Raw genomic sequence first — 23,234 nt, 5'->3', positions numbered from 1 at the left:
GGAGTAAGCTGTGACTAGGAGGCGTGGGGCAGGCCGCTTGCTCCTGACCTCAGCCCAAAGAGCCCCCCAGGAAGGATGTCCCGCCCTGGCCCTCCCAAGGCCCTCCTTGAGGCGTTCTCGTCTCCAGGGTGAAGTTCAGGCGAGGCAGCATGGGATCCCTCAGGCACAGTGATCTGCGTGGTGAGACACGATGATCTCGGCAGGCGAGTCTGCTCATTCCTGAGTCACCGGGGTGGTGAATAGGATGATGTGTGAACAGGAGCCCTGGGCGCCAGTGAAAGCCAGTGCCAGCTTTGGTGCTTCCCTGTCCGCTTCAGACCCCGCTGCCCTCCACCCCGGCCACGTAGCCCAGGCCTCCCAGTGGCGAGATGGAGACAGAAACCCCGGGTTGCAGGGTTGCCGTGAGGACAGGCTGGGGTGTGTGCGCCCAGGGGTGGGAGCAGCAAGCAGGGACGGGGGCCTGGCACCCCCTCAAGCACACTTGCCCTCCAGCGAGGCCAGCTTCCCCTTTACTGGGGCAGGGGGGTGGGGAGGTGATGAACACCCCAAAGAACATCTGTTGCATAAATGAGTGAATAGGATAACAAGTTAATAGACTTATGTCATTGCAAACGTTGATGCGTCATATTCCATTGCACAGACTGGAGGGTAATCTGTTTAATTCTCCACGAGAAAGCATTTTGTGGTTCAGAGAGAGAGACGATGACCAAGCAGATGAGGCACTGTTGACAGTGGGTAAATCTCTGACAAGGGGATGCAGAAATTCCTTGACTCTTCTTGCAACTTTCCCGTACTTTTGAATTTTTTTTCAACATAAAAAGTTACGGAAAGTGAATATTCAGGTGGTTTCCAAATTTGCGCTCCTTCAACAGTGCTATGATGCGTCCTCTTGTACCAGCACAGGTTTGCAGACGCCCCTAATCATCTCAGGATGAGTTGACGCCTGGGACCCGTGAGCGGGTGTGACTCGTGGCACTGAAGTAAGGTATCCCCCTCCCAGCCGTGCACGGAACGCTCGAGCCCTCCACGGCTTTGCCATCTCTGGGTATTGCCAAGCTATTTGTTTTCTGTCGTGGCTGAAACAAACTTAGTGGTTTAAAACAACACAGATCTATTATCTTACAGTCCTGGAGGTCAGGAGTCCTAAAATCACGTGTTGGCAGGACTGCACTCCTTCCTGAGGAATCCCTTGGGGAGAATCTGTTTCCTTTGCTTTTTCCAGCATCTAGAGGCCCCTTTCTCCGTCTTCAAAGTCAGTAGTACAGCATCTTCCAATCTCTCTCTCTCTCTGACCCCTGAAAATAAACCCAAGGAGCCTTTTCACTGGTGGGCAAGAGGCACAGTTGTTTAGGGGTCTTGTTTTGTTTTTTTCTCTTTTTTTTGGTGTATACCTAGGAGACGGTGCAAAGTTCCCAATTTCCTATAAAGTGAGCGAGACCCTGGTAGCTTCGATCTTCAGCGCTTTGTGCTAAATTTTTCCCTCTGCGACCTTCTCTTTACTTAGACAATGTAGCTCTATACTTTTGCACTTCCTACAGAATGAAAGACACAACAACCACCAATATCATATCTTCCTAACAGAAGCAATAAATTCTGTCATTTCACTAATCCTGATCTCACAGGGATAACAAAGAATGCATTTACATTCATCACCACTGACAGGGGCTCATTAGTGGGCTGTGGAAACGCTGCCGGGGGAACCAAAGTGCTCGGCTGGTAGGACGAGCTCGGGAACCACCCGGGTCTGGCCGCCCGCATCACCACCAGCGGAAACAGGACCAAAATTTAAATGATTCTCCACTGAAGTCGGGTCTGAAAACGAGGTCAGACTGAACCCGGAAGCTCTGCGTGGCCACCTCTCATGACAGCGGCTGACAGCTTCTGGAAGCCAGCATCGCTGGCATCTGGCATTGGGGTCTCAGGTGCAGGTGCAGATCTGGGGGTGGGAATCAACCACATCACACCTGAGTTCTGAGGCCAGTAGGAGACAGACCCAGGGTCTGCTGGGAGCATCGGATGGAGAACGTGGCCGGGATCTGAGGGCACAGCTGGGCTTCCTAACATGACCCCCGCCCCCCAAGTCCAGGCCTGGGGACAAGCCAGTTGGGATGCAAGGGTGACACCTTACAATAAACGGCCACACCCCGACAGTGAGGATGGGGAGAACAGCCCAGGCTCCCCAGGAAGAGCCCCAAGTAGGGGCTTAAGTGGGAAGGGAATCCCTCTACACCAGGGGCAAGGGCCCGCCAGCTGGAGGGACAAGGCCCATCGGATGAGTGGTTCTCCTTTCCAGGCAAGAGTGAGGCGGGGTGGAGGCAGCACATCCTCCCAGCACTGCCCTGGATCAGAAGGTTCCTCCCGAATCCTCATGATCAGCGAGGCATGGCCCCGAACGCTTTCAGCCCGTTGACAGAATTTTCTGGGAGGAGGAGACACGGCTGCCTCTCCGCCTTGTGGGACCATCGAGGCAACGCAGATTTCCCTTCTCAGAACCCTGGGCGTGTGTCGGACATCTCTGCTGGGTGTCAGCAGCATTCCTGGGAAGCCCCTGCCAGTGGTTTGCACGTGAAATCCAGAAGTTTCCAGAAATCCTACAAGGTTCAGGGAGCTCATCTAAAGGGGCAGAGATTCTTATAAGGACATAGCGGCCTCATCCCCCGTGGGCAGAGCCCCAGCACCTCGGAGCTGGCGGATGTCACTGCCGGAACATCCTGCCCTGCAGCCAACCTAGTGTAGAAACCGCCCCCCTCCTCCCCCCCCCCACCGCCCCGGCTGAAGGCAGGCAGTGCCTTTCCAGGGGCTGGACCTCCTCCACGGGGGACTCTGCCCCGAGCTCCTGGCCGCTGGCTGACTCGGCCTCACCCGCTGCCCATCTCTCTCCGGGATCCCTGCCCTCTCTCTCCACGTGCCTCGGAGCTGCAAGCCCCAGCGACGGGCAGCATGGTTATCACAGTGCATCCCGGCCACCCTCAAGGTCCCTGCCGCCACCAGCAGCTCAGAGAAGAGATCCAGATGCCATCTTTCCCCCAGGGAGCCACTTCCTCTTATTTCCCCCCTGCGGGGCCTCATGATGTGATGTCCCAGCTGTGACCTCTGCAGGCTCCGTTACGTTCTTTTTTGTCCTCACAGGTGCTGCCAACACCTCCTCCTTTCAAATCAGCAAAATTAATAACTGTTGCTTTCCCATCTTTCCACATGTACTGGGCAAAGGACTCCAGGGCCCCGGCTTAGCTCGTCCTAAGTCTCTTGATCCTGGGCTTTTGGCGGCCTCTTTGGATGCTGTGGGGAGATGCTTATTCCGAGCTCCGGAGTTTGAGATACATAGGTCTGACCTCCTAAACTCGTTCCGACTTGAGCCGCGCTCTGTGCGGCGCTCCCAGCGTGGCCACCTCCCCGGCAGCCACGGAGCGGGGCCCGCCCACGACCCGCAGGGCCAGGCCGCACGTCATGCAGGCTTGACGGCCCGGGAGCTCCTGTCGCTTTTATGTGGGTGCAGAACACGTAAAAACTCTTCTGGGCCTTTGGAAAAATAACTTCTCAGCTGCTTGTATGCCATTTAAAGTCCCACGGTCGGTGCTGGTGAGCGCTATGGCCAGTGCGCACTAGGGCCACGCGTGCAGTTGTTCTTGTTTTCTCCCCCAAATCGGGCAAAGGAGCAGCTAGAGCTCAGTTCTGTGCTTCAATCACCGGTGAGTCACAGTGGCCACCACCTCCGAATGATGTGCCCTGAGCCTTCTCTGGGCTTCATTCCTACCAAAGGGCCTTCTGGAAGGTGACATTCCTTAACCCTCAGCATGCGGAGCTTCCCGAGGAAGGCGGCCCCCTGTCTCTGCCCATCGGAATTTCTCATTTCCCAAGTTTCACTTAGTACAAAAACCAACCCTTCTCATGGGCCTTAACTCACCCCATCAGAAAGAAGTCTGCGTTGCTTTATTTTTAGTCCTTCTCCTGGGAATTTCGGCCATAACTTACGGTCCCGTGGCTGTTGGCAGTAGGTGTAACCTCATTCCAGATTGCTGGGTCTAATTAGTGGTGCACCACCGTCTCTTTGGTTCAGCAGGGCTGCCTTCTACCCGGGCTCTGGGCATTGTTTTCATTCTCGATCATTGCTTGTGCCTTCTCTGGAGCCCGGTGACCCAGGGGAGATATTAAAACAGCCAAAGGCATATTTTGTCCTCGTTGGTTTAAGTCTTTGCTCTAAGTGTGTGAGACGCTTGTCTAGATCCATCCCCACTGCGCTCCGAATGTGCTGGGATTGTCAGGTTGGGGGACCGCCGGTGAGGGCGTGTCCCCGGGGTGGGGTTTTCAGGTTAGACCCTAGCTTTTCCCATCTCCTGTCTCTCCAGGAGCGGAAGGGAGAACTGTGCACCCCAGCACCTGCCAACCAGGCTCACTGGCCAAGTTACAGGGAGCTCCTAAGTCACTTTATCTCTGTAACCAGCCCCTGCCAGCACTCCAACAGCTAGAGTGATTCAATTAAAAAAGGCCCAAACTCCTTGGTGCACATGCCACACGTATACTGACTTTCAGCTGAGAAAACAGCTATTTAATTGGCGTAATAACTTTCCCCTGAAAGCGCAAGTCCTGGTGTGTAGAAAAGGTAACGCGGAAGACAGATCATTACCAAGTGTTACCTGTGCCCCCTCCCGTATACCCCGTGTCTCTGAAATATTTCTATCTGGAGAAGGTCCCTCATGGCCTAATAGAACCTGAGAAGAGGTGGGAGATTTGAGGGAGATTCCAGACTCTAATTTGCACCCTTTCTGGTAATGAGACCTCACCACAGCCAACGCAGCCATCGGAGCACAGACAAGCCAAACCAGCCCCAAATTGGCATGATTATGAGCGTTTTCGAGAGCCTTCCACGAGTCCACATCCCAGGAGGCATGGATCAGAGCTCAGCCGAAGTGCTGCCTTTTTTTTCTTTTAGGGGGAATTAATATTCTCGTCACTAAATGCACACCAAAGATTCGACAATACGTCAGCTTTTCTCCTTTGTTTAAACCTTGCAAAGAGTTGCTGAGTTGAAAGACAAAGTAAATCTTCCCATCCGAGGAGGTAAGCGGAACGCTATTTCTTGTTTTTTGACAGTGCGGCCTTGGTGAGCTGCAAGCTGTCTTACTGCAGAGGGGAGACCCCGAGGGACCTCAGCCCGTTTCCAGCAAGTCTTTGCATGTGGTGTGTTTGTACCAGCTGAAGACAGCGCATGACTCTCTAAATAATTTACCAGTTGATTAATAGACTCACAGGGGTATAATTAGAAGAGGGAGAGACAGTGGGTACAGTAACCGGTACAGTGCTTGGGGGAACAGGAGCCTTTATTTTTTTAAAGAAACTTTCTAGGGTGCTGGGCGTTTGAAGATAACTTGGGAAGAGCTCAGTGCCTCTTCTCTTTTGAAGTGGAAATAGGACAGTTTGAATCCATCGAGTTTAATTTTTCACAAGCTTTAGGGGCCCCGCAGTGCAACTCCCTTTTTATTATTGAAAAAACTCTACATTTTTCTTTCATTTTTCCGCACACACGCGCGCGCACACGCACACACTCCAAGCAGTGAGTAATAAACACATTAATTTACTCTTTTATCCAGCGTGTATTTTACGCACTGCACCTCCTGCGGATGTGTCCCCACACGTCCCCTTGGTGCCCCCATCCAGAGCCCCACTGTCGGGCTGCCTATCGGTTGATGAATGGACACCCCTGTAATTCATGCATTTTGAAGGCACCCTCACCTCGCGGTCTGACAATGCTTTTGAAGTAGCTCCTTTTTTCCAGTCAAACTTTTGACTTTTCCGCTGGGACTACTACAAAGGTTTCCTTCTGGAAACTAGGTAGGAGTCTTCCTGCTGAGACGGCCCAGCAGAAGCAGTGGGTCTCAAAGTCGGGGTGCGTTGTGAGGGCCAGAGGCCTGTAATGAGGACAGCCGTAGAAAGCTTTATCAACAGGTTTGCGCCCCTAGGGGGACCAGCTCTTAGTCTGTAAAAACTAGACTTTGATTTGCAAAAGCATCATTATTAAAATGATGCTTTGCTGGGGCATCAGCCCAAAGTCTGTGGCCAAAAGGTTGCAAAGCTGTTTGTTCAGTGGCCAGAGCAGCGGGGAAACTGAGGCAGCGAGGGGCTCTCGGTTCACTCGTGCATCTGGTCAATGAAACGTCTCTCTCCCCCCAAGAGTGGGGCCTGTCTACTGTTGCCGTGTCACCAAAGAGGGGCACCTCAGCTGTTTTTGTTGGGCTGAATGTTCATCGGGGGCTTGCTGTGTGTCAGGCGTGCAGATCACAAGACAGAAGGGGAGCCCAGAGGTGCAGGGTGTCCTTCTCACTCCGACCAAAGCTTCTGGAAGCATTTCCCCTCCACGGGCAGCCCTGGTGGTTTCCAAGCCACTCAGCTGTGAAATCGTCTTCGACAGGCCAGGCCCCAAGGCCCAGCCTTCTCCTCCAGCTAGGAGGTCTCCCTGCGCAACCGTCTGGCCAGCCCCTCACGACCCCCTCCAGGCAGGTGCAGCTCGAAGCCCCTTCCCCTCTCAGAATGCCCCGGAGGGGGAGCTGACACCGGCTTTCTCCTCGGGCTGTGAGTGAGGCCTGAGGCGTGGAGGGGAGGCTGCCCTCGGTGACCTTCTGCGGCCCCTACACGTCGGATGGTCGCCACGTCCCTGGAGACCTGCCGGGGTTTGTCAGCTAGAAGGCAGCGCTGCAGCTTCCCCATGGGGAACGCGGCACAGCTGTGATCGGCCGGGGAGGGGAGTGCGGGGCCCCTGCCCTCCAGCTTTGCCCTGAGCGAGAAGTGGGCTCGGGGTAGAACGAAGGGAGGGGGGGTTGGGGCAGAGAGACGCAGGAAGCGAGAGGTGAGGGAGAGTACAGAGCGTATAGGGAAGTGCCTGTGCCCTTCCCTCCCACCCCTCCTCCCTGGGGCCTGCTCTGGGACCCAGGGGAGGGGGCGGGGAGAGACACCCCCCTCTTCGGTCACCTCTCACCTCAGACCTCCATTTACCGGAGCTGTGACCTTGGCTGCTAGAACTCTGATCTCACCACCCTCTCTCCACTGGGTCACGGTTAGGTTACCGGGAGGTAAGAAAGACCTCATCTGGGACCCCTCCCAGCACCTCCCACTGCATGCTTCTGCTTCTGCTCTGCTCTGTCTGCCCCCAAGTCCCCATGGCCAGCGTGGCTCATACCAGGAGCTCAGCTACTGTTCGTGGGTGAACGAACGATTTCACAGCTGAGCGCCCAGCACGTGCCCTGGGGCAGTGTGGGGCGGCAAGAGCAGGCAGGCACGCCCTGTGGCGTTGGGGGCCCAGAAGCTCCCCTCTGCTGCCTGCATTTCTGTGTAGGTGAGACCCCGTTTGTCTCAAAGGAACAAACGGAGAACAGGCGATAGAAGGCAGCAGGCAGCCTGACGGGTTTCTAGACAGGTGGCCAGCGACGCTCACTCCTCGGCAGTCAGGGGAGCGGCTGCAGGTTTGGGCTGTGCAATCACCACTTGATTCCAGCCCAGTTTCTGCCACTGCCCAGCTGCGTGACCTTGGGCAAGTCACCCGACCGCTCACAACTACGGTTTCCTCATCCAAGGGTGAGCTTTTCACAGTATCAAAGTCAAGGCTTGTTAGGCATCTAAATGAAAATGTGTCTGTAAAATGTTTAGCACTGTGCATGGCACACGATAGGCCACTTACTGGGTACTTACTAGTATTCTTATTAATAGTTACAGTATTTTCATTGTCGTGATTGTAGGAGAACTCACGGTAGTAGCAGCAAGATTGTTCGGTAGACGGATGTTTCAAATGTGGATTTTCTGGGTATCGTATTCTCTTCCTGTGACTAATGTCAGCTCTGGGTGCCTGGTCCCTATATGGTCACCAGGAACTGGCAGAAGCCCAGTCTGCTCCACGTCTGGGGCTCAGTTATCTGTTGCAGCCACCCTGCAATGTGACAGCATAAAAGGACATCTGTTTCATTATGCTCCTCATTTCGTGCACTAGGATTTCAGGCAGGGTGTGGCAGGGACGGCTCCACCCCGCACTGCCTTGGGCCTTACTTGGCATGGCTTGAACAGCTAGAGACAACTGGGCTGGCTCCTCTGGGGCCCTACATGTTGTTCTCGGTTCTGGTGTCAACCTGGTTCCTTGGTTCTTCACCCTATTGCATCTGCTGGGGCAGGATCCTTCATCCCCATCTCCCTATTGCATCTGCTGGGGCCTGGAGTGAGATGCTTGGACCATATGGCGCTGGTCAGACCTCTCTCTGTACAGCCTCTCCACACGGCTAGCTTGGGCTTCCTCCCAGCATGGCAGCCTTGGGTTGATCAGCCCCCCTTATGTGGTCCTAGCTTCCCCCAGAACAAGCATCCCAAGGAGGCCCAGGGCGGCAGTGGTGGATGGGGTGGTGGATGGGGTAAGCTATGTCTTCTGCTGAGCCAGCCTCAGAAGTTCCAGAATGAACTTCCATCAGGCTAGTCAATAAGACTAGCCCAGATTCAAGGCGGGGGTGGGGGTGGCTAGAGTCCCCTCTCAGTAGTAGGAGTGGCCACCTCTAATCTGCCACCCTAAGGGAAAGCTTGCATTGAACGTTCTGGTTTGGCTCAGGATTGGCTGCATCCCATGACTCGGTGAGGCTGAACCCAGATGGCCTCATGGGTCCTCAGAGCTGGGGGTGGCCTGACTTCAGACGTGCCACGTAGGGGCTTTCAGGGAGCTCAGAGAACTGAGAGTCCAGTTCTCTTTTAAAGAGGAAGAAACCCCAGCTGGGAGGTAAAGTCACTCACCCAAGGGCACGCTGCAAACGAAATGCAGAATGGAGGGCAGAATTCATGCCGTTTCTTCCCCTGAAAGGCAGGCAGAGGGCAGAGGTGGAGCAGGTGGCCTCAGAGCCTGATGGCCTGGGTTTAATTCTGGGCTCCACGACCTATTAGTGTGTGGCCTTGGGCAAGTTACTTCCTCTCTCTGTGCCTCAGTTTCCTAATCCGTAAAATGGGGTTGTTATGAAGATTACATGAATCAATACTTGTATCAGAGAAAATACATGCTCCGAACAGAGCTGAGCTAATAGTAAGCACTATGGCACACATGCTTGTTAAGTAAATATGCCATCGCGTCTTTTTGACCCCAGAATACGGGGCTTATGGTTGTTTCCTGGTTTCCCAGTAGTCGCTGATTTTCCCCTCACGAGTCATGTGGGCAACGGCATTCTCGCTGCCCTTGAGATGTGGGCGGAAGTAACTGGTTCTGAGCCCCGACTTCATTAAAATGGAAGGAAAGCCGTGCCCCTTAAACCCCTTGATCCGCAGTGTACCGTTAATGTTGATGCTCTGCACTTTACAGCAGTCTGGTCCGCATCCGGACTGCTGGCCTCTTCTCACTTTCCACTGAAAGATGTAAAGCTGCGTTTTAAGATTGACTAATTACCAAATCGTTATACACAGTGTGTCTAAGTGAGCATTTTTATTAAAAGTCTTATTAATTTGCTAAGTGAAGCCCATTTATTTACAGAAGAATGGTTTTGTTTTTGAATTTTATTTTATCTTTTATACGGCAGGTTCTTATTAGTTCTCTGTTTTATACATATGAGTGTATATATGTCAATTCCAATCTCCCAGTTCATCCCACCACCGCCACCCCACCCCAGAAGAATGTTTTTAAATGGTCTTTTTTTTTCTCATCTAAAACCTCATTAGCAAGAGAAGCCCAAGGGCCCACTGCTGGAGAGCCGCCTCTCAGCTGTGAATGGGTCAGCAGTGTTGGCACCTCAATCTTAACTTTGCTTTTGGCCCCGGTAGACGTGGCAGAGAGGGGAGTGATAGAAAGCGGGCAGCCGCTCACCGAGGGATGAGGAGCACAGACCAGCCTCCTGGTTGGTCAGAGTCCCAGGCCTAATGTACTGTTCTGGACTTGGAAAAAAAGCCAATACTAAAAAATTGTCGGCAACTCTAAGAAGAAAACTTCCTGTTGAAACCCATTTGCTAATTGTGGCGGGAAATAAAACTTTTATTTTATTTATTTATTTAAAAAAAATCTGTTGGGCTTCCCTGGTGGCGCAGTGGTTGGGAGTCCACCTGCCGATGCAGGGGACACGGGTTTGTGCCCCGGTCCGGGAAGATCCCACATGCCACGGAGCGGCTGGGCCCGTGAGCCATGGCCGCTGAGCCTGCGCGTCCGGAGCCTGTGCTCCACAACGGGAGAGGCCACAACAGTGAGAGGCCCGCGTACCGCCAAAAGAAAAAAAAAAAAAATCTGTTTATTTATTTATTTGGCCGCACCGAGCCTTAGTTGCAGCATTTGGGATCTAGTTCCCCGACCAGGGATCAAACCTAGGCCCCCTGCATTGGGAGTGTGGAGTCTTAACCACTGGACCACCAGGGAAGTCCCAAAAACTTTTAAATTATTTTTAAAAAATCGTTATTTCCTGGCACCATTGTCTGCCAAGCAGATTTAAATGTTGTTGTTAAGTAATAGAGATATTAGGATACAGACTTTTGGAACCTAAAGAAGTCTTAAAAGACATCCGTTCCATCTTGTGCCTGGGAAACACTGGCTGGTCAAGGCAGGCACTTGGCCGGGGGAAGTGACTTGAGTTTTCGAAGGAGGCAAGCTCTCCCAGGGGCTTGCTCCCCCCAAAGAATTGTGGAGTACAACCAATTCGAACAAGCTGGTTTCTCCTTGTCATCTGCTGTACGGGTTTTAGAAATGTTGCTGCTTATCATTTTAAGTGCTCACTTGGGGCGCAGGATCCATGGTTGACCAGCAGGTGGCAGTAAATAATAAACAAAGAGCGTCGCTAATGGAAAGCCTGGCCCGAGGTCCTGGCACTGTGGCGCTGCAGGTCCTTCTAAGACACTCCTGATTCCTGGTTACAGCAGAAAGGAGGGCTTGCAGGCCTCAGCTGCCAGGAATCAGTGTCATCCGAAGGCTAACGGTCTCCCAGAAATGGTGGAGTTTAGCTTTCACTGAATTACAGTGATAGTAAGTCGGGGCCCGGAAGAGCCCAACCCAGATCCTGGGTCAAGCCCCCAGCAATGTGGGGAAGAGACAGATGTGTGGGGGGAATGGGAGCCCCATTTCTTTGGAGCATCAGTATGCATGAGATGGAAATGAAAAACAGAAACGAAAGCAACCCCTCTTTCTCCTCCGCAGCTGGGTTCCTTTCCAAGACTCTCCCACTGGGCCTGATCAGGAGGGGGCGGGGTCCGGGGCTGCGCCGGGATGTTGGGAAGGGGGGGGAGGGGAAAATGCTGAGTATCCCACAACCCCCGACAGATGCCAAGTGTCCCCTTTACTTGGTTTCAAATGGGGCCTTGAAGAGGGAAAGACGTTGCAGGGGCAGTTACAGGCTGCGTGTGTGTGTGTATGTGTGTGTGTGTGTGTGTGTGTAGGGGAGGGGGTAAGCGCGTATTGTGTGTAGAAGGGTGTGGGGTGTGGAGCGTGTGTGTTGCGCAAGGGAGGATAGCGTGTGTAGGGTGCAGGTACGCGTGTAGCAGGTGTGTAACGTGCGTGTCCTGTAGGGGTGTGTAGGGGTATTATAGGTGAGTGCCTGGGTGTGTGTAGTGTGTCGGTGGGTTTCTGAGTGTGTGTGTCGGGAGTGTGTAGGGTGTGTGGTGAGGTCCTCAGCGTTTTCTGACCTGCCCGGGGGTGGTGGGAGGGTTAAATGGCTTGTTCTGGGTGTGTCAGTCAACCTTGGGTCTTTTTACCTTGAAGCACCGGCTGAGGGCGCTCTTTCCTTTTCTCCACTTTCCGTCCTAGCCGTTCAGGGCCAGCGCCAGCAACCTCGGTGCCCCTCGGGCCCCTCCCCCAGCAGCCGAGCCCCGGTCAGGGATGCAGAGGCTTGGACCACAGGCGGCAGGAAGGGGTCGGGGGAAGGGCTCCGAGAGAGTCCCTTCTGCCCTCGGCTCTGGTTTCCACTGGACAGATCATGAGCTGGCTTAGCTGTCCTCTCGGGGCCCTCGCTAACCAGTGCCGCTGGCCTTCTGAGCTGGACTTGACCGAGGATGTTACGCCTGCAGCCTGGGAAGAAGAGTCCTGTCCAGTCACCTCATGGTAGCCTGACTCAGGGGAGTACTTTCTTCCGTCTGAGCCGTAGGATTGATATGCAGGCGGGGGCTTTGACCTGGGGCCCAGGCCTTTGAACAGAAACGCCTCCCCTTCAAGACCAAGGGTGGGCCAGGTGTCCTGGGTGGGGTTGGTGGGGGACCTGGGAACCTCTCGCCTGTGACCGAGGCTCCCCGTCCACCCCTCGAGCACAGCTGGCCGGCAGGGAATACGTGGATTGAGATTTTAATAACCTCGAGGTCAATGTGAGGACTGCCATCTTTTATGGAAGATTTTCAGAAAAAAAAAAAAAAAAAAAAAACCCGAAACCATGTGATGTGGCCTTTATGAAATAATGGGATATTCATATCTTGCACTTTGCTAAATTTAGGGTTGACAGGACATTCCGGAGAGGTAGCCCTTGGCAGTAGCTTATACGCAGGGTAAGATGTTAACTGTCAAGCCCAGAAATCAAGCCTGAGGCACCTGACTCAGTGGAGAAAGACTTGAGACTACACTGAAAATCTCTCTCTCCGAGAGGGGGATGAAGGGCGATGGACAGCGTTATCAAGGGGACTTTCAACTTCCAGCAGAACAGGGCGGCGAGATCTGCTCTGAAAAGGCTGCATTTTTGCTGAACCGGCTGGTCAGACCATGTGGGGTTGGAAAAGTGAGCGGATGGCCTACAGGGGGAAAAAAGGCGGCAGCCAAATGAAGGCACAGAGTGGAAAACCTGATACAGGAGTTACAGGGGTTTGGCCGGGAAATGCACTTAAGGCAGGGTCTTCCCGCCTTACCCTTCACCCCTGGGCCCGCATGCCATGTCTGTGTCCGGGAGGGCCCCCGAGGCGGTATCCAGAGGGGTCTGTCGTTTGTTTTCGCCGTCAGCAGTGTCTCCCAGCCTCCAATGGGGTAGCACAGCCCGTCCCTGCGAGGGGACCCCTGGTGTTGCCCAGAGCTGTCCGTGCTGGAGGGGGAGGGGACCAGCGAACCTCTGTGGCCTCGCAGCCTCTGTCTCCCAGGCCCCAGGAGCCCCAGTTACCAACGTTCAACCTTGATTGAGACACAGAGAGGGTAACGGCCTGGTGTGCGGGTCTGAGCAGCTTCCCCAGGATTGCCCAGGAAGGCAGATGCCAGGCTCCTGGGCAGTGCTTCCAGGGCCCAGAGCGGAGTGACAGAAGGGCTAGGGCTCCGTCCAGCCCTCAGGTCCCCCCACAGTGGAGCCGCTTCTGGGGTGCAAGGACAGACCTCCAGGGAGATTTCATCCTTTGTCGTTTTGCAGTGGTCTCTCACAGTGGTCATTTCAACCTCCTTTAGGCCTTTCAATTGTTTCCTTTAAACAAAAAACCCACTTTGTTAATGGAGGCCTTTAAATGTATGCAAAAAGCAGAGAGAATAGAATAAGGAACATGAAGGGACCCATAACCAGTATGAGGAGCCCATGTGAGCTCATGGTCACCCCCGGTGCATGTGGAATCCGCCAGGAAGATCCCCCCTCTCCATCAGGAGTATTTTGAAACAAATCCCAGACGTCAACACGTCATCTGTTGACTGCATATTTAATTCATGGGTGGGCTGTGGCGTGGATGAAGGGAACCCTGGGGGAAGGGCTGTTTCCCATTGCCACAGGACTTGACTCAGAGCTCGGGAGAACTGTCCAGGTTTGGGGGAATTGGTACTATGCATTCATTCATTCATTCATTCTAAGTGTGTTTATTACGCCATGTGCGGGACGCAATGCCGAATGCGCGGGTGTAGCAACGAGCCACCTTGACAGGGGTCCCTGCTTTCTCCAGAGGGGGGTGAGGGTGGGAATGTAGGCATTAAACAAATACTGCACCAGTAATGATTGATTCACAATTGTGGTACGGCCCTCTGAGGAGAAGGGCTAATTTGAGAGCCTGAAGAGAGGGGCTTGTTTTGGTTTTGGCTCGAAGCTGGAGTCCGTGTGAGCATCCATCTTCTTCCCCGGTCCTCCGGAAATGTGACCTTGCCCTCCTCCAAAGCGCTCAGCACTGCCACGCCTCCCACGTCCTTAGGCCTTTCCAGCCAGGATGTGTTGACTTGTGTTATTGTCTCTTTCAACTCCAGGACCCTGAGCCCCCAAAGGACCGTCTGTCACTCGTGGGGCATCAGTGGGGCCCTCCTCTCTCCCCCGTGCGTGTGTAGATATGTGCATGTGTGTATATGTATGTCAATATACATTTAAATTAGACCGTATTATACAAACCGTTTACTTGCTTTTTTCCCATTTGATATTCTGTTCTAGGCCTCTTTCTGAGTCAACATAAATATAAATGAGTTTTTAAAGCTTACCTAATATCACATTGCATAGATGTGCATCCTTTATTTAAGCTGTCCTCTACTGACGGACATTTAAAATCGTTTCCGATTGTCACTATTATAAACAGCACTGAAATGGACATCTTTATGTGCACATCTTTGGTCGCATGTGCTGTTGTATCTTAGGTGTAAATTCTTAGGAACGTGGTTGCTGAGCTAAAAGGCATGTATATTTTAACTTTTGATGCCAGTTGGGACGTTCCCTCTAGAAATCTTTGCCAACTTAATAGGGGAAAAAAAAAACCACCCCAAACCAAAAAGTCTCTTTGTGTTTCTATCTGGTCAGATTTCTTGACCTTAAGTCAGATTTCTTCCAGGCTGAGAAACTGGCTTGGGTGGGTCACTTGAGGCACAATCTTTTTGGGACTTGGTTTCTCAACTTTGAAATGAGGGGGGTGGTCAAAGGGATGAACTATCAGGTCTTTCCCCCTCTGAATCGCCAAGGCTCCGAGCTGCACGAGCAGCCCACTGTTGCCCCTAGAAGCTCAGTGGCTCAGACATCCCTCCTGGAGTGCAGCTTGGTTTCCAAACAGCACTGACTTTTTTTTTTTTTTTTTTTTTTGCGGTACGCGGGCCTCTCACTCTTGTGGCCTCTCCCGTTGCGGAGCACAGGCTCCGGACGCGCAGGCTCAGCGGCCATGGCTCACGGGCCCGGCCGCTCTGCGGCATGTGGGATCTTCCCGGACCGGGGCACGAACCCGTGTCCCCTGCATCGGCAGGCGGACTCTCAACCACTGTGCCACCAGGGAAGCCCTGACTATTGAAGAAAACAAATTATTGGCCCAATGCCATTCTCACCACCAAACAACTGAGGCCTTAATGGGCCTGGGGTATCACTGTCAGCAAACTAATTACCCAATGACCTCCTCTCCCAAGGGCAAGCCCGTTTCTCCTAAAGCCAGATTCAAGCTCAGATGTTGGACTTCATGTTTGTAATTTAAAGGTCCCATTTTCTTGCCAGTGGCTTCATTGTAGCCATCTGATGGGAATCTGGGTAAACTTTTAGGAGGAATTAAAACTATACGCACACAGGGACTTCCCTGGTGGTGCAGTGGTTAAGAATCCGCCTGCTAATGCGGGGGACACGGGTTCGAGCCCTCGTCAGGGAAGATCCCACGTGCTGCAGAGCACCTAAGCCGGTGCACCACAGCTACTGAGCCTGCGTGCCACAACTACTGAAGCCCACGCGCCTAGAGCCCGTGCTCGGCAACAAGAGACGCCACCGCAATGAGAAGCCCGCGTACCGCAACGAAGAGTAGCCCCCGCTCGCCGCAACTAGAGAAAGCCCGCGCGCAGCGAGGACCCACCCCTTAAGAAGAGCTCTGATCTGGCAGCTCCCACAAGTTGTCTCCAGGCCCCATAACAGCCAGCGAGGCAGGTGTCCCAGAGGAGGACTCTGAGGGTCAGGGAGGTCCCACGGCCGGACCACTGGGCTCTCCGCTCACACTTGCTCGAAGAAGGGAACCCAGGGGAGCTAAGAGCTCAGTTTTCTGGGTTTTATTCTAAGGAACTCCCATAGAAGCAGCAGTATTTGCAAATCTTCCTGCAGCCCCCAACTTAGAGCTCAGGCCACCCACCTTCCCCGTCTGCTGACGCAGAGACTGGGACTGGGAGAGGGGTGCAGAGAGCTCTTTCTGCCACAGCCGGCCTCTCTCTAACGGGGTGTCGCTGGAGGCTTGTGGCGCCCCTCAGCTGCTCAGGGTGCCCAAGGACTTGAGGGCACTGTGCTTGTGGGGTCAGCAAAAGATGGTTTCTTTCCTTTTACTTATTATTATTATTTTTATTTTTGGCTGCGCCACACAGGTTGCAAGCTCTTAGTTCCCCAACCAGGGATTGAACCTGGGCCACCACAGTGAAAGCACCATGTCCTAACCACTGGACCACCAGGGAATTACTTTTTTTTTTAATATTTTTTTGGTTTCCTTTTAGAAATTTAGAAAGCTGGAGCTGTTCACAGCTGGTTTGCTCTCAGGGGTCCTCAGCCCAAGCTCTTTGCAGACTTTATAGGAGGTAAAGTGTTCTTCACTAGCCACATCCATGGGACCTGGGGACCCCAGCTGGAGACTCCACTGGCTGATCCCACAAAATAAGCAGTCCTTGTGCAAACGTGGCAAAGCGCACGTTCCAGGACATACTGGCTCAGGATCCTGAGATCAACCCCCATGTGTTCATTCAATAAATATGCACCAAGGGCCAGCGCATGGTCATTCTCAAGATGGCCCCGGGGGTGGCCAGATCCCCTTCCTTCCTGAAGACCTGGCAGGGCCTCCCCACCCCCACTCCCCAGAGATCACTCTGCTCCAGCCACACTGGCCCTTTCTCCATGCCCTCCACGCGCCGAGGTCATTCCAGCCTCAGGGCCTTTGCCAGTGCCACCCCGAACATCCTCCCCAGATCTCACGAGGCTGGACTCACCGTCCAGATCTCGGCCGGTTGTGACCTCAGAGACCATCCTGGACCCAGTCAAACCAGCAGCATCCCATCATTTGGTTTGCTTTCTTCATAGTATTTATGACTCTCTGAAATGGGTATTTATCTATGTATTGTCTGTCTCGCTGGCTAGAACGTCAAACTCAGGAGGGCAGGGCCCTTGGCTTCTTGTTTGCTGTGTGTGTGGCAGCGTCAAGCCCTTGTCCCTGGACACAGCACAGATGCTCCATAACGCTCCATTGGACGGATCCCTGGGATAGGCTTGCTTTTGTGTTAGTTACTATTTCACTGAGAATATCTGTACATATTTAGGGGTAGACCTGGATTGGAGAGCTCTATGGCAGATTCTTAACACACATTGTCTTTAATCTGTATTTCTCTTGACAGAAAACATGAGGTTTCTGGATCAGAGAAAAGACCCATTATTTATTCACACAGTAGCCTTAGTGCTGGCTCCCCGCACCCTGACTCCTCACAGGGGCCGCCGGTGGGAGCCGGTGGGCCCTGCGTGCGCGGGGAGGGGGGCACAGGGTGGACGAGCCGAAGCTGTGACAGCTGCCCCTCTGTCCTCCCCGCCGCTGCCCTGAATGTAAACAGCCCCTGGGGAGTGGAGGCAGGGGGATCAGTAGGTTTACTACCCCCGGAATACGAACAGAGGATTCAGGACAGAGGTCCCTAAGTCTCTCCATCTTTTTTTTTTTTTTTTTTTTTTTTGCGGTACGCAGGGCTCTCACTGTTGTGGCCTCTCCCGTTGCGGAGCACAGGCTCCGGACGCGCAGGCTCAGCAGCCATGGCTAACGGGCCCAGCCGCTCCGCGGCATGTGGGATCTTCCCGGACCAGGGCACGAACCCGTGTCCCCTGCATCGGCAGGCGGACTCTCAACCACTGCGCCACCAGGGAAGCCCTAAGTCTCTCCATCTTTAACTGCCCAGGCTTGTTTGAAGTCAACCATCCTTTATCCCAGGCGCCAACTCAGCACACCGTGACCTTGACCTTGGGGAAAACATGAGCATATTCATGAAACATTGTTTCCTGACATACATCTCCCAAACTGGAAAGTACCAGCCCCCATTTCTGAGTGCCATCTCCCACATGCCTGGAGCTGTGCGTCGTGTTGATCCTGTGGTGAGAGGTCCCGGCATCCTCTTTGGTGGTTGAGGAAACAGACTGGGAGAGCCTGCCTGACCGAGGGGAGGTCGGTTGGCACCTAAGGGCAGGGCTGAGACCAGCCCCCGCATTCGTGTGTGCCTCCAGCCCAGCTCCTTCCCTTCCTCTCTTCTTCTGAGCTCCCCAAAGCCTGGTCGAGTTGGTTTTAACATCTTTGTTTAGTTGCAGTGCAGCTTTGAAAAGGGAGGGCTCCTGTCTATTTACTCCATGCCTCCTATCTGACAGGCACTGTGTTAATCATGGAAGAGCGAGGTGGGCATGGTCCTTTGTCCTCGTGAGAGGCAGCGTTACACAAAGAATTAGCCAGAGAGTTAATAACAGGGGTGGCAAGTGAAGGTGAAGAAGCACAGGTGCTAACCCAGCGACGGGCCGTCCAGGGAGCGGACTTTCCTCTGGGGCCTGGCCCCGGGCAAGGCATGAGGGAAGGATGCTCTGGATGGAGGGACCGGCACATTCAAGGGGAGGCGAAGAGCTGGGGGAGGTTCACAGCGAGGGGAGGCAGGACTTGGGTCCTGCAGGGTCCTGTTGACCACGGGGAAGGGTACTGCTCTTATCCCCAGAGCATTGGGGAGCCATGGCAGGTTTAAGCAGGGAAGGGATGGGATTAGCTGTATCAACTTCTCACTGATCTGTCTCAGCCAAATCTTCTCATTAGAGCAAAATCCCTTTCCTGCTCTTTCCTAGGGACTGGGGAAGAAAGGCTGAAAGATGTAAGAAAGAACAAAATCAGGGAAATGCAAATGACTTAGATGAGGTTTATAGTTCTTTGGCCGCAGGGCAGTAACCAGGCATGTCACAGCCGTGGAGGAAAGCAGTAATTTTTCTGAATCTCTCACCGCCACGTTCACCTGGCTGTCAGCCGGGGGCCTTTGGCATGTGCGTTAGGGCCACTTGGCTGACTCACGGAGGGAACGGGGTATCTCCAGAAAGGCTGCTGAGCCGCCCTGTCACTGCAGCTCCAGGAAACCAGCTCGTTGTGGGGGGGGCCCACATTCATAGCAAACAATGGTAATATTTACCAAGTATCTCTGGGAAAATGAATGCAAAGTGCAGGAAATGCAGTGCAAATTGCTAGAACGCAGTACATTAGCAACATAGGCCTTTTAATGAATCTGAGAAGAGAGGTATAAATTTCAGGAAAATGTCAATTGCAGTAATGTAAACAAGAGGCTTCTCAAAATCTCCTTGAGACTTGATTTCAGTCTCTGGTTATAACTAAAGCTGTGATTCTTGAGAGAGATTTGATTCTGAACATCAAGGAGGTGAGAACTGGGGCAAGGGGAAAAGAAGGGGGTTGCTTGTGTATCCCGAATTAGCAGAGAGCCTCGGGGGCACCATTGCCATCCCACTGGAGGAAAACCAGACCTTCCACTGGGGATTGGTATGCTTCTGTGAAAAGTCTTTTTGCTGCAAAAACTGGATCCCTGCGGTTGCAGGGGGATCGGGGAGGGATGCCCACATATCACTGGAGGGCTGGGAGCTACCCTGGCGGCCGATGGGCATATATCCTGTCAAAGTCAGGGAAAACTCAAGCTCAAGCTCAAGGTCACCCAGTGCTTTTTTCCCTTCTTGGGTGGCCATGTTCCTCCCATTGCTAGGACCTCGGAGGGTCCTGGGAAACGGGCACCCACAGCCCTGTCCACCTAAAACGGCCTCTTCACCTGTTCAAATCAGGGTCAAATAAAGTTAGGAAGGCCGTGGGCCATGGCTGCGGAGGCTCCCTCACCTTCCTGTTGGGTCAGGAGAGGTGGCCAGGGCGGCAGAGTGACCAGCTGTCTTCCTTTCTCTGCAGTCCCCAGCTACATCATCATGAAGGTGCTGAGGCAGCGCCTGGACCAGCAGGACTGCGTTGAGAGAGGGTGGGTGCTGCACGGCTTCCCGCGAGACAGGGACCAGGCGTGCTTGATGGATAGCATGGGCTACAAGCCCAACAGGTGAGCAGTCCGCTTCCGGCGGGGCCTCGGCCCTGGCCACGCCGCCTCCCAGGAAGGTCCCCACCACCAGGCACTGTCTGCCCAGATCCGGCTGACTGCTGGCAGCTTGCCGGAGCCTTACCACGTCCTGGAAGGGGAGTGTCTCTTAGTCATTCCCATTCCCACCCACTCGTCCCTTTTACGCTGGGAGCTGGGAGTCACGCTTGGGTTCAGATCCTGGCTCTGCCGCTCGCCTTGCTGGACCTGAGCGTCTCACCTGTGAATGATATAACACGCATCAACCAGTCTGGCCTTCCTCATGGGATGGTGGTGCCGAGCAATCCATGTTTCCTTCTACTGTTTTCACGACTTCCTTTTTACATTTGGTTCTTTGATGTGTCTGATACTTATTTTGATGTGGGTATGCAGTACAGATCTCTCTTTTTTCCCCCTCAAATGTTGAATATTGTTGAATACTCTGTCCTTCTCCCACTCACTTGAACTTGAGGGCACCCGGCCACAGTAGATATTGTGGAAATAAACAAAGACCTCCTAAATGAAAAAAGCAAAGGCTGTTTAGCCACAGCTTGCTGTATATAGCAAAGGGAGTTGGCCGGATCTCAAAGGCAGGCAGAGGGGAGGGAGAGCCTTCTACTGGGAAAGGTGAGGCTTCAGGGCTTCCCTGAGCGAGGCTGTGGGCCTGGGGAAGCTGGGGGCGGCCAGCTGGAAGCAGGGTGTCCTATGTGCTTGGTTAGGGGAACATATTCAGCTTTCTCTCATTTGGTTCTAAATTGGAAATGGTGGCAAAATTAGGGAAACTGTTAGTTACTGATCAAGTCCTGGCTGTTGGGGGCTGATTGCTGCAGAGATGGTGACTGGGTCCTGGGCTGGTGGCTGCAGGGGATAGGTATTTATATATGGTCTGAACACCGTCTGCTCGTAAATACAGTCTCTCAGTACGCTCGGTTGTACTTCTAAACTTTCTTTTGTTTCCCACAAGTCTATTTCTGCAGTCGTACCACACTGTTTAACTACTTTAGTTTTATCATGTATTTCAAGTCAGTGCAGGACAAAGCCCTTTCATTACTCTTCTTTATTGTCTATTTTATCCGTTTGTTATTCCAAATGAGTACTATGATAATTTGATCCTGAACCGCCATTGACTTTTTAAAAATATTTTATTTATTTATTTATTTATTTTAGCTGCGCCGGGTCTTAGTTGCGGCACGTGGGATCTTCGTTTCAGCATGTAAACTCGTAGTTGCGGCATGCACGCGGGATCTAGCTCCCCGAGCAGGGATCGAACCCGGGCCCCCTGCATGGGGAGCGAGAAGTCTTACCCACTGGACCACCAGGGAAGTCCCTGCCATTGACATTTTAACTAGAATTGCATTAGGTTTATCACCTGGTCTGTTGCAGTCTATGGCCCTGTCCTCTCTTTGGCCCTTCGTGAAACGACCGACACTTTACGGGGCCCATGCTTTTCATCTTAAGTGCATTTCTAGGTATTATATTACCTGTTGTTCTTCTTGGTGGTGTCGTGATAAGAGGGTATTTTCACCCATTGTATTTTCTAACTGGATTTCTCAGGAGTAGAAGAAAGATATTGATTTTTCTTATTTGCTTTATACTCCAGCTTCCTTACTAGAACTTTCTTACTGCTTCTGATAGTTTTTCAGTTGATTCCCTTGGGCTTTTCAGGGTGGTGATCATGTCACATCTACAAATATTTATCCTTTTGCCTCTTCCTTTCCAATATTTATGTTTATCATTTTACTCTTTGGTCTAATTACATTGGGCAGTACTTCCGGAACTGAGGCATGATGGACAGGTGTTGTTTTTTTTTTCCCTGACCTGAAGGACTGTCCTGCATTCTACCACTAAGGCACTACTGTCATTTGAGGTATATACAGTTTTTATCAAGTTAAAGAAGTATAGCTCTTAGAATTTAAAATATCTGGAGTTGATGCTGAATATTATTCAAAGGCCTTTTTAGCATCTTCTAAGACAGATGTGGTTTTTTTCCCCCCTTTTTGAGGTATGAATATAATGAATTATGTTAGCAGGTTTTCTAATAATAAGTCAGCCTTTCATTCCTAGAATGACTGTCACTTGGTCTTGGTGTGTTATTCTTTCAATATATTGCTTGTGGCAGGTACAGTTTTGATTCCCCATCAAAACTGAGCAGTCCCCCTCCCTGCCATGTCATGCCAGTGAATGTTATATTACATGGCAAAAGGAACTTTGCAGGTGTAATTAAGGTAACTGATCAGTTGGCTTTAAAGTAGGGAGGTCATCCTGGGTGACCTGGATCTTTAGTGCAGTTAGGCCTGTACCAGACTTCTGACCTACAGAACAGTAGTATAATAAGTTTGAACTTTTTAAATCAACTAAATTTGTGGTAATTTGTTATAGTAGCAATGGGAAACTAATATACCGTTGGATGGTATTGGTTACATTTTTATTTAGATTTTTTGCATTAATATGCATATATAATATGGGTCTGAATTTTTCCTTTTTTTTTTTTTTGTCCTTTGTCAGGCTTATAGTATCAAGGATGTGATCATTTCATAGGTTTTCATTCTTCCTCCGTATCTGGAATAGTTTTTAAAACACTAACTGTTCCTTGGAGCTGGCCCTTTGGGGGAGAGGTAGCTTATTAATGATTTGATTTTGTGTTTCCTGTAGTTTTTGCTTTATATGTTTCGGTGCCATGTTATGTAGTTCATAAAGGTTTTTGTCAGCTGTGTGTTCATTGTGCAGTGCCATCTTGAGGAAAGCAACTGTCTGTGACAGGACCGTTACTTGTCTCCTCCAACATGAATTTTCCCTTTCCTCCTCAGTAACGAAACATCAGTTTTCAGTAGAGCGCGTTGGCGGCTGAGATGAAAGACCCCATTTCCCAGCCTCCTTTACAGCTCTGCAGAACCACAGGACTAAGTTCTGGCCACTCAGATATAAGCACAAAGTTGTGAGCGTAATTTCCAGAAAACCTGCTCTCGGAGAGCTGACTCAGCTGGAAGGAGGTCTTTTATGTCCTTTTTGTCTGTTTTGCCTTTCTCTTCTCGTTTTGTTTTTCCTTATGTTAATAATCACCTTGTTTCTTCACTTGCCTAGTTTTCTTTGTATCTATTTGCTACTTATTCCTACAGCTTATAATAGCCCCTCAGAACAATAGTCCACAAAGTCCATCATATTACGTGAACTCTGAGTTCCAGGTTTTTCTTATTTACTCCCGTTCCTTTCTTGTTTGGACTGCTTTTTCTCTAGGCTTACTGCAGGGCTGTTCCAGGACTTTTCTGCGCTGTGATTAGAGGGCTTCCCTTGGCCTGTCTTCTGAGTTGGAGTCCCTGTTTCCTGAATCACA

At 52.0% G+C, this 23,234-nt stretch overlaps 1 protein-coding gene across 1 annotated transcript in view; it reads left to right on the top strand.

Moving 5' to 3' along the window:
• The window catches only part of AK8 (adenylate kinase 8), a 138,890-nt gene that overhangs the window by 55,267 nt on the left and 60,389 nt on the right, over positions 1–23,234 (top strand). The window contains exon 11 of the mRNA XM_022578334.2: positions 19,747–19,888. Within this exon, the coding sequence (XP_022434042.1) occupies positions 19,747–19,888 (142 nt within the window). The remainder of the gene's footprint in view (positions 1–19,746; positions 19,889–23,234) is intronic.

This window comes from Delphinapterus leucas, chromosome 6, assembly GCF_059928025.1.
Source record: "Delphinapterus leucas isolate spDelLeu-1000000601 "Yukka" chromosome 6, BTC_Dleu_Yukka2, whole genome shotgun sequence".
NCBI classification, from domain to species: domain Eukaryota; kingdom Metazoa; phylum Chordata; class Mammalia; order Artiodactyla; family Monodontidae; genus Delphinapterus; species Delphinapterus leucas.
Note: the sequence above shows the minus strand (reverse complement) of the source record. Positions and strands in the feature narration are given on the sequence as shown.